Source organism: Podarcis liolepis (genome assembly GCF_965112155.1).
Source record: "Podarcis liolepis genome assembly, chromosome: 5".
In the NCBI taxonomy this organism is placed as follows: domain Eukaryota; kingdom Metazoa; phylum Chordata; class Lepidosauria; order Squamata; family Lacertidae; genus Podarcis; species Podarcis liolepis.
Genome location: NC_139556.1, coordinates 26,833,267 through 26,844,814, shown reverse-complemented (window position 1 = coordinate 26,844,814; position 11,548 = coordinate 26,833,267). Strand labels below are relative to the sequence as shown.

The 11,548-nt window shown below is 41.1% G+C and overlaps 1 protein-coding gene across 4 annotated transcripts in view; it reads right to left on the bottom strand.

Moving 5' to 3' along the window:
* Positions 1-3,317: 3,317 nt before the first annotated feature.
* WAPL (WAPL cohesin release factor) overlaps positions 3,318-11,548 on the bottom strand; it is a 58,126-nt gene continuing 49,895 nt past the window's right edge. For all 4 annotated transcript variants that reach the window (XM_083502396.1, XM_083502397.1, XM_083502395.1 and 1 more), the window contains exons 15-19: positions 11,066-11,227; positions 8,874-9,081; positions 7,891-7,979; positions 6,790-6,885; positions 3,318-5,781 (exon numbers count right to left, since the gene is read on the bottom strand). In XM_083502396.1, coding sequence (XP_083358522.1) covers positions 5,716-5,781; positions 6,790-6,885; positions 7,891-7,979; positions 8,874-9,081; positions 11,066-11,227 — 621 coding nt within the window. In that variant the 3' untranslated portion in view covers positions 3,318-5,715. The remainder of the gene's footprint in view (positions 5,782-6,789; positions 6,886-7,890; positions 7,980-8,873; positions 9,082-11,065; positions 11,228-11,548) is intronic.

Genomic DNA, 11,548 nt, shown 5'->3' with positions numbered 1-11,548 from the left:
GCATTAAGAGACGAAGGAACAGAGGATGTGAAAACCACTTGGAGTCCCAAGTGTAATAATTTCTGTTAGAAGTCCAAGTAAAAATGGAAAGCCAACATTTCACTGCTCAAGGGAAAAATAATTTCGATTTCATATATTTAGGAGCCATTGCACAACACTGCTGTGAGTCAAGAAGTTCAAGGTGCAAATTTTGCCTCTCTTCCCTGGGTGACAAGCCTTTATTTTGGATTTTTTGTAATAGTGGTGTCAGTGCGTATGTCTTTTTATTGTTAGATGGGCTTTGTTCACCAAAGCTGTGTTTCTTAAAAATAAAAGCAACAAACTTTCATTCTACCGCAACCTCTCGAATTGTCTCCATTAAAGGAGAACCTTGTTGTGAAGCCTTCACCTACTTTCTTGGCAGCATCTAAGGACACTGCATGGGGTAATAGGGATTTCCATAGACGCTGGTAGAGCTCTGTTCTTCCAAGGCAGGTGCAGACACTGCAAAGAGTCATTGTGGGTCTAACCAGAGCTCTGTGTGTGCTGCTCTGGGGTGAAGTATTACTATTTCAACCCAACATCGGTAGTATGTCCAGAAAAACATTCTACCTATCTCAGGGGACGGGTGTTATTGTAACTTTACCTTGCAGGTGCAAATAATTATTAACCATTCACTCTTATCTGCGCATCACAGGGTAGGTTGATATAAATCTATCAGGCCCTTGTACAGAAGGAACCATTATATAAGCTAATTTCAAGACTGCATGATTACACCTCATTATTACTGCTGAAGAGCAGATCTACAGTACCAGAAGCACTTCTAGTGCTTCCAGAAATAAGCCATTATTAAGGCATTAGCACAAACACATTAATTTATCATGCAGATAAAACAGCTTCTCTCACCATGTGTGCCCAACATAGCCCTGGCAGCTTGCATTAGCAGGAATCTTAACTTGAACCAAAACTGCAGTGTTACTGGCAAGTAAGCTTTGACCTGGCCTTGCTCTTTAGTTAAAAAGGGCTTTCCAGTCAGCTTGTTTGAGGCCATTTTCTAGACAGGTGTGTATAAATTAGTGTCAATGTTTCACTGAAATGAACTAGGACCTTTTGTTTAAATTAAGCCTTGAATTGGGCAGTTCAAAGTTTTTCATAAGGCCCCTGCCATGAATTAAGCTTGATCTCAATTTTAGGCAATGAACAACTTGAAGTCTACATATTTTGACATAAAGATGAACAAGCCACTAGGTGTCTTGCTTTTCGTGGCAGCTGTAACTACCAGGGTGCATAGGATTTTTCTTCAGTGGGGTAAAGGAAGGGAAGTAAGTGTATTTTTTGTTCTTGAGCAAATTTACTCGTCTGCTGAAATTGCATAGGGCTAGCCCATCATATGTAGAGAATCACTGTGAGCTAGTCCATAGCAATGCCAAGTGTGTACACTTTGTACCATGTACAACTGCATTCCATAGCGCTCCTGGTTATTTTGATTTGAGTCTCTGAGGCCTCACTGGCCACAACCAGATGTCTGACAATCTTCTGCTTCAATACAACAACAGTGGGGAACTTTTGGCCTGGCAGTTCATCCCAGACCACTGGCCATATTTGCTAGGGCTGATGAGAGATAGGGTCTAGGACAGGGGTCTGCAACCTTTAAGACAAAAAGAGCCACTTGGACCCGTTTCCGAACGGAAAAAAAACCTGGGAGCCGCAAAACCATTGTGTCATTTAAAGCATGCGCGCCGCTGCCCTCTGATCTGACAGCGGGTGGGAAGGTGACGTTGGGACGGTGCGTGACTAATGCACGCACCGCCCCCAAGCGACATCACAGCCAGTACAGCACCCGCCACAGTGGGGAGTGTCGGAGCGCACAATGCGCCTCCTCCCCTCGCTAGTATCCGCCCTGGAGCCGCTGCAAAGGTGTAAAAGAGCCATGTGCGGCTCCAGAGCCGCAGGTTGCAGACCCCTGGTCTAGGATCTAACATTTAGCCACTTCAATTCAGCAATGACCAGCCCGTTAATGCATATGAAAACGATGGTAGACAAAGCTAGATAATAATACCATAGAACTGTAGAGTTGGAAGAGACCAAGAGAGTCATTTAGTCCGACCCTTTACTAGGCAGGAACCTTACACCCAAACCCATGACCCTCAGATTAGGAGTCTCATGCTCTACCGACTGAGCTATCATATAAACCTAAAGCCTAAATATGAAAAAAGTTATATATATTTAAATTGATGCTAATGCAAGAGAGGTTGTCCTTTGCTATCGGTAACTAACACTAAATCTAAACAAGATTTTTAAAAGCCTTATTTCGATAGAACAAATTTAATACTAGCATGCAAATTGAAATGTTGCATACTTTCATTCATTAGCCACTCAATTTGCAGAGATTTACAAATAAATTTGAATGCACATGAACATACTAACAGCATACCATGAGATGATAGAAGAAATTGGGTTTAACACACAGGTCAATTCATCTTAGGTTTCCGGTGAAAGCAGTTTCTAGCAGTTGCATGCGGAGTGACCTCAATACTTACCTCCAGCAGAGCTACTTGTTTTTATCATTCAAGTTATCCATAAGTAATTACGGCATAATTGGCATGGATACCTTTTTGAAGCCCAAAAGCATGTGTTGGCTACCAGATGGGTGCTACTGGCTGAAAAAGATAACTGACTCTTATTAAAATGTTAGTACTTATGAAGGAAATGGCCCACTATCTAATCCAGAGCTTTCCGAACTTTTCATGTTGGTGACACACTTTTAAGACAGGCATCATTTCGCAACACAGTAATTCACTTTTACTAGCAAACCAGAGGTTAAACTAACTCCATGTAAGAGATATGGGCACATATTGCGCGGCACACCTAAACACTAGCTGTCACACTAATGTGCGGCGACATGCAGTTTGGAAAGCTCCGATCTAATCTTTAGCACCCCAATGAGAAATACTCTTTTACCAATGACACTCCAATTATAACAGAAGTGGACAATGACATGGGATTCTCTCATACTGATTGTGGAAGCACAACACAGACACCATGGTGATGCTGCCACAAACAGCTATGGGGAAGCATTCTTGTCAATCTTTAATCTACCCTGGGTAGTTGTTCTTTTAATAACAGTTTGATCTGCAGCAATTACCAAATGATAAAATGTTTAGCACCAGCTGTTAGACAACCCAGGCCAAGTTCATTTTCTGATCACAGAATGGCACTCATTTTACTGCATCATAGTTAGAATAATTTCAAGATGGCAGCCATACCATTTGCTGTTTCACATTAAAGGTCATGGGTAGAGTCTCCAATAGCAAGAAACTATGCTCATTACATGTATGTTATGTATTGAAAGTAGCAATTTTTATTCGAGTTAAAATTATTTACAAAAACCAAAAGACATACTTCATGAAACTGGTACAAACTATTATTCCTGCCGTTGGCTTTTGCTCCAAATATCACAGCTGAGAAATACTGTATAAAATAAAAATAGGATTGGATTCAGAAAAGTACTCTACTGTTCTAGTTTCCAATTGCGCTTATTTACATATATATTTACAGTGGAAAAAAGTTACTTTAAAACTTTTAAATTTGAAGGTTGGCCTCAAGTACCCATTTAATGCAGAGCTTGATGAGGTTTAAAACAAGAAAACACACTGCAGCTTGCAGGGTGGTTTCCTGATCCTCTCTCCAAAAACCAAACAGTCTGCATGTTTCAGTGCTTGCTAATTAAGAAATGCTCAACACAACGAGTTTAACCAATTCCGATCCAGGTCATTACCAGTGTAACAGAGAAGTGTGGCTCCTGATTCCACCTCATCACTGCATCTATTTTTAATCATCCCCCGTCATTGCGCATACAGAAAAAAAGCCTAACTTAAATCTATATGAAATCCAACTAAAAATGAAAGCCATTGCTCTAAGTTGTTAAAACAAAATGCCAAAAAATATATCCAGTAAATCCTGCATCTCAGAAATAATTTACAAGTACAGCTTTACTAAGTTGCTCTTCCTCTCATAAGGAAGCTCTATCCAAGGGAAAACATAACCTCAGCATTTTTTTTCTAAGTTACACTGGTACATTGTAGGGGGGTAGTTTGCTTAATTAAGATGTTAAGGAAAATAAAAATAAAAAAGCAGGACCAATATAGGATTTTGCTTCTAATCAGTCACTTCCTTACCAAATTCCCAACAATCTGCATTATCAAAAATAGGAAGACATAGAAGGCAGCCACTGTATGTAAAAATTTTACAGCTGGCACTGATACAAAAGCACAAGTTTGTAAGTTTATACATGGAGATAACACAAGATCTAAAAAGCAGGTTAGATTTTCTGTTATTTCTCCCACCCCTCATTATACACAGAACTAATATTTTTATGGCTTCAAGTTTTACAAATTCAATGAAGTAACATGATGCAACTAGCTACACAGGTAATGTGGAAAGTGTCTGTGATGCAAATGTCTCAAAACATTTTGTGAATAATTCAAGACCAGCTTAATAAAAACCATGAGCAATTCTGTCCATTGGAACAATGAGTGCGAGAAGTCACTAATGTCCAAAACCTCTTTTACAAAAGTATTTAGCAGGGATTTTTGTTCCATTAAAGTCTCAACACAATCCTTTGCTGTGAACTAAAACCCCTTACTGAACAAAATCTTCACTATATTCAGCTATTTAAGGCTTTGTATTGTATGCATTTACCTGCGCCATACTAGAGAAGAAATAGAAAGATTATGTCAACTGGAAACATTAATCCCCACTGGTGTTTTAGCTCCACATTTCTTCCTTGAAACAAAAATCAACAGCTTCTTTTCCTTTCTTTTTTGTGCATCATGAAGTGTAAACTCCCCTGGCACTGAACATTTTTTTCACATTGTCCTTTTTAAACAGGGTGCTTTACAATTGCTGCATTTCAAAGAAATACAGACAGCCACCAGCTGGGAGGGGATTATTATTTCTTCTTCTTCTTCCTGCATGCCTCTCTTAGAGCTATGAAGTGTTATGGTCAATCAGTTTACAGTACGTAGGCCACAACAATTTTAAGAACTGAGAAGTAGTTTCCAACAACCCAATTTTCAATCAAAACAGTATAAAAAATAAACTATCCAAGCCTCAACCTCTTTGGATTCCAACACATTTTAAATATAGACAGTAGTTAAAATCACAAAAAGTATTTAAAATTTTTCTATTTCTTATGATTTTGGAATAATCTCTTTAAAAAGCAAGAGCAAATTAAACTCAAATCAGAGCAATGCTGCTGCCCAGAGCATCTTTATTAGAAGATTTTTGATACCTCAGTAGCTAAAGCTGCCTTTGCACCTGGCTGGCATGAAAAACAGTGGCTCAACAGTAAACAGCAGTTGCACTACCAGCAGCAAGTTTTCCCCTTTAAAGTTGTCACAAACAAAGCCAGAAAAATAAAGAGGGAGAGTAAACCCTGCCAAATATATTTAAATACTGCACTGCATTATTATAAACATAATGAATTCTTGATTTACTTTCCTCAGATATTTCCCCCCTAATTTTTGATAGTTGCAGATTGATGTGGTGGTGAACTGTCTCTCGGAAAATGCTGAGTGTATGGTGAAGAGACCAGGTAGCCTTAAAAATCCAAATACGAATGAGACGGATGAATGCTCTTGGTGGCGCTTTCTCGAGGACTTCTTTCACGACTTCCTTCCTTTATCGGAGGTGTAGAGCTCCAGCATTCAAGTGCCTGCGGCAAGACTCGAGTTTCTAGCAGTGTTCCAAGTATTCAATCACTCTAGAGATAGTTTTCTGGCCTGTTGTCCCAACAGCACACTGGGAAGGAAAGGAGGTGTGGAGGGAAACACGGGACGTTTATTAAACGTTTAAGATGCATTTTCCCACCTAATTTAAGGATTATGTGACAGCAGGTCACAGTCTGGAATGCTATGTTACATCAACCTAAGTAGCAGCAGTTCCCCATTTACAAGCAAAGCGGTCTATTTACAAACAGTGGCCTGTAATTTATAATGTCTCAGCCTTAGAAGAAGCCATCATTTAACATCTGCTGTTATTTAAATAAATTTGCAAAAACAATCTTGCAACACCAGAGAGATTTGCTGCAGCTGCCACAGCTGATTTGATTGAAGGTGATCTTAGGTTTTTTTTGGGGGGGGATTTGACTGCTTCTCAGACTACAATAGAGGCAAGTCTAGTGGTGTCATTTGGACAGATGGAAGAGGATAAGTCACTTATCCTGCTCACTGTTAACCCCATTAAGTGGGGTGGGTGGGACAGGGGTTACAGTTCCTTGACAAGTGGAAAACTGCCCCACCAGAGAGAGAAATAACAAGGAGCTGTCACTCCAGATTATCTTCCTATGCCTGCCCTTCTATTACATCAGGGCTTGTAGAAGACGGGATGATATCGACTGGTACATTACTGGGCTATTTACAGTTGTTCAGCAAACTTTTCCATATCAATTAAAAGGCTTCTCAATTAGGCTGATGAAACTTAATAATAATAATAAACAACATTGGAGAGGAGAATCAGGATTTTTGCACCAAAGGATTGTGAGCTCACTGCAAACATATATCCTCAGAGGTGCTCTGTGCAAGTGCATCTCGCAAACCAATTTTTTGCACCTGGCTCTGAGTGGTGTACCTCCAGAGTTCATAGTAACACTAACACACACACACACACACACACACACACACACACACACACACACACACACCAAGCTTGCCTATCCTTCCATAAGATGACAGGCATACTGGTATAAGTCATCTCAAGCATTTTGATCTGAAACACCAGACAAATAAGCAATTGTAATATACTACTTACAGTAAGGTTCATGAAACTGAGAAACTTTTTCAGCATTTCTGTCATGATTGAGAAATCCCCTTCAGGCAAGTATGTCCTCACAGTAGTCACATTGATCTAAGGAAATAAATGCAGAATTAGGAAGTTTCTGACAAGGCAATTAAATCGACTTCCCAACACGACGCTAGAGTAACCAACCCGCACATTTATTCTCTTTTCCTGCTCGACATACATCTTTCTTGCAGTACGGGCACGATGTCAGAAACCTATCTGCATTTCCTACAGTGCCTTGACACAACAATGCTACCAAACCTTTAGTAGTTGACAGTTTTTCACTAAAACACAAGAGCTTCCAAGTCACAAATCTCAACGTTTCGTGAAAGTTGGAAGCAAACCCCGAGCCTTAATGGAAAAGCCAGAGCCCCTTCTTGCCCCTTTCCAGTTGCACACAACCACACAACTACTGAAATAATGTAGCACACAGGAAAATAAAAAGGAGAGAATATCAAGCATATATAAAGACCAACCCACAGGATTAGTTATTCCCATTCGCTGAAGAATGTCCCTTCAAGATTTAGTAATGTTTTTTCATCTGTGGTTATTTACAAGCATGTCCTAGACACTCCAGTTGAGTGTGTAATATACCCTCAGGGAGGGGAACCGGTTAGTAAGAGAGCACATTCTTCGAATGCAGAAGGTACTCCATTTAATCCCAAGCATCGTAAGCAACAGGACTGGCAAATACATTGGAGAGCTGTTGTTATTCAGAGCTGTTGTTATTCAGGCTAATAGAGCAAGGAGCTGGCTCAGCATGTAGGAGCCTCCTTATTACTGAGAGCTCTGCTGAAAGTATGACTGAATTTCCATTAGACTAACACACTGAAAAGCATCAAACTTTTGCACTTTAACTGACAATGCAATGTAACCCAAAGCTGGGTTTTGCCCCTTATGGAAACTGCATTTTGAGACAGCTTGAAGCATATGAAGTAGTTGAAAAAGGTTAACAACTGAAGTTTAAATTGTAAAATGCCTGTTCCCAAGATCCATTTCATGGTTTCAAGACAGTCTCTTTTACCCAGCCTTATAGACCCATTTAGTAACCATGCAGAAAAGTTTTCTTACTGGACTCTCCTGGCAAAGGCATCCCAGAAGCAATGCTGTGTACGAGGCCACAATGCAATCTTCCATGTGCTTCCCAGCATGCTGAAGGGCTGCAAGTAAAAACAATAATATTTGAAGTATAACCAAACTATATTTTAATGTCACTTTGCCCAAATACTTATAAAACAGCTACTTCTATGTGTTCTATGTGTATGCACACATAGAGCATAATTCTGTACCCAAGAATGTCAACATTTCTAACTGTGGATATTGTGATTTTGTGGAATGCCACTGTTGCCCAGACCAATACCCTCATCCCATCCCAGTAAGCATAGTTAAGTTTATTCCCCTTGCAGACGTAGGGCAGTGTGATAAATTAGATGTTCAGGTGGAAACCATAAAAGGAAGGGAAGGGAATGATTACAGAGAAGAGTGCTGAAAAACAATGTTTAAGAAAGGATCAACTGATACAATGTTTGAGCCAGAATAAATGGGCCAAAATTAAATAGAAGTATTAGTAAAAAGGGAATATTAACGTTTACTATGACAATATGTCAAGGAGCAGCTTTTTGTATTTTTGTAACAGTAACAATCTTCAGCAAAAGAAGCTGAAGTGAGGCTTGTAAGAATCAGGAAGGTACTTTGATCCTTAATACCACTGCATTTTTGGGAAGAGATTAACTAGGACAAGAGTCCCAGTTGCTTTAAAAGGGAAAGAAAGAGGATTCTAAAACTGCAGCTCTTGACATTTTTTAATTTAGCACTTCTTTCCTTTGCTGACTTCCCCAGGAACCTAGAATCATAGAATCATAGAGTTGGAAGAGACCACAAGGGCCATCGAGTCCAACCCCCTGCCAAGCAGGAAACACCATCAGAGCACTTCTGACATATGGTTGTCAAGCCTCTGCTTAAAGACCTCCAAAGTAGGAGACTCCACCACACTCCTTGGCAGCAAATTCCACTGTCGAACAGCTCTTACTGTCAGGAAGTTCTTCTGGTCCTACCTTTATTAAGATCAAGTTCTTCTTCATCTTCTTCTTTCTTATCTTTCTCCTCTGCATTCTCAGGCTTTTCTGTAGTAACCCACTGGATCTCTCCACTCGTCTCCTGCCACTCCCCACTCTTGTCATGTTGTGCAGCAGGAGCTTCCTTAATCAGTTCATCCGTCTGGCTCTCTGCCAGCTGCGCTGCTCGCTCACGCTCAAGGAACAACTGAGAGGGAAAATTCCACAGATGATGAGTCATGAACCCAAATGCTACATGCGACTTAACTGGCAGCAGGGAGCATCTCATCTGTGTGCCTTCCCTTGCTTAAATTAGCATTCGCTTTTGTACTGAATGTTTCATCCTGTCATCCCTAGGCAGCGTTCGAAACTCCCATTGTTCTAGGTGCGCTTTGCGACAGGGAATTTCATTAATGAGAGCAGCTTCTGAGCTCTGGGTGCAGTACTGCGCCAAAGAATTCAGATTAAAACAGCCACTGCTGGAAGGAAAGGAGGACCCTTTTCTGCCTCCCCACTTCCAGCTACTCTCTGAAGATTGGAGAAGGTGCCCTTCTCAAGAATATTAGCGGGGTTGGCAGGGGAAGTTTGGCTGTTTTTTGCAGTCTTCAGATGAGGACTAGATTATGTGGAAAATGAGAGTAAGATTTTAGCTGCAGTTCATTCATTTTCAGCTTTGTATTCTTGCTATAAAAAAGCACACCTAGACACTCCGTTGCGGCGCCCATAACCTAGGTTTAAGGTGCCATTTAGCTCCTAGCTTTCATATCTCCGTTTCTAACACTGTGCATAGGCATCCCATCCCAGGCTATAGGAGAAGCAGAGAAGGTACTATCTAACAGCTCTGCTAAAAGACTACATGCCATCAGGCTCCTCCACCAACTGTCATCAGCAGGCATTCCATCAGGCTGCAAGAGAGATGGGACTACAGGAGCTCTTCATTGGCTCTCCTGGTTTTCCCCCCATTGCTACAGCTCACTACAAGATCTCTGTAAGTAAGAATAAGTGCCTGAGTCCCCCCCCCTACTTTCTCTCAGTGCCTTTTCCTTTCTGATTCTAAGCCCGAGATCAGTATCTGCCTCCTCAATGGTATTTGTGAGCTCCTCCAGGACCTTTTTTTGGCTGAGGAGCAGGATAAAAATGCCAAAAATAATATTTCGTAAAGGAACTGAGGGATTACAGCATAGTACACCAACAGTTGGTGTGCAGCATAATAATAAACTAAGTCCTAATGCCTATGGCAAGAACAGCCAAACACAACTGAGACAGAGAATATACCTTATTCAGCAGGAGATTAATATATGAGTTTCCAATTCATGCTGCATGTAATGCCCAGTGAAAAATGTAATGCAAGTGAAGAACAAATATAATCTCTTATCTAATGAAGGAATAATTAAAGAGGCAAGCCAGATGTTCACAACTATGTTTGACTCAAAACTCTGCAAAATTTGATCCTCCGCAAATTAATCAATTATTATTGGCAACAACAACTAAGGGGAACACCTTGTTCAAAGGTAAAATACAAGTTGCTGAGAAGAACCAGTTGATGGCCATCAACTAAGATAGTACACAAGACGGCTTCAATTATCCCTTGCATCGATTAAATCAATGGCCTATAAAGAGATGTATGGCTCAAAATATGTTGGGACAAATAAGTGACTCAGTGCCTCCTTTGACCTATCGTCTCTGTTAGTTTAAAAGGGAAAAGGTAAAGGTACCCCTGCCCGTACGGGCCAGTCGTATCCGACTCTAGGGTTCTGCGCCCATCTCACTTAAGAGGCCGGGGGCCAGCGCTGTTCGGAGACACTTCCGGGTCACGTGGCCAGCGTGACGAAGCTGCTCTGGCGAGCCAGCACCAGCACACGGAAACGCCGTTTACCTTCCCGCTATAAAGCGGTACCTATTTATCTACTTGCACTTAAGGGTGTTTTCGAACTGCTAGGTGGGCAGGAGCTGGGACTGAAAGATGGGAGCTCATCATGCCGCGGGGATTCGAACCACCGACCATGCGATCGGCAAGCCCTAGGCACTGAGGTTTTACCCACAGCGCCACCCGCGTCCCAAGTTTAAAAGGGAAGGGAATGACAAATAGTTCAACATTTGAACATTAGACCAACACTGCTTCTTTCCTCTGGAGATAACTGTTTCTCACACTGCATAAATGGTTGTTCTTTTAAGTAAAAACTATGATTTACCTGAACTAAAGCATGAACAGCAGCCATCCGTCCAGATGTGCTTATGCTATCATTGGCTTCTCCCAAGCAGAAGGAATCAAAGGAACATGTTGTTTCCATATTCACAAGACAGTGCCGATTTCGTGCACTGTACTCTACCAAATTGATTAGCAGACCCAAACCCTGCAAGGAGGAAGAAAATATTAGATAGTAGAGTACAAAGAACTGTACTTTGCACACTCTTAGGGTGCTCAGAAGTATGGCCAATTTTGGCAAATTCAAGAAGTGGCAAGCCTCATGAAATATTGGCAATTGCACCTTCAACAACCCTACAAAATATTCTTGTCCATTTACACCAGCCAACATTACCTTATCTTGAAAATGTCTGTCTTAAAGGTCTTGCGAATGTGTGCTTTTAAAGATGAAATGAGGGTGTGTGTTTGGGTCCCCCCCCCCCTCATGTAAAGCCTTCTCCCATATGCTTGTCTCATCCAGAAGTAAAGA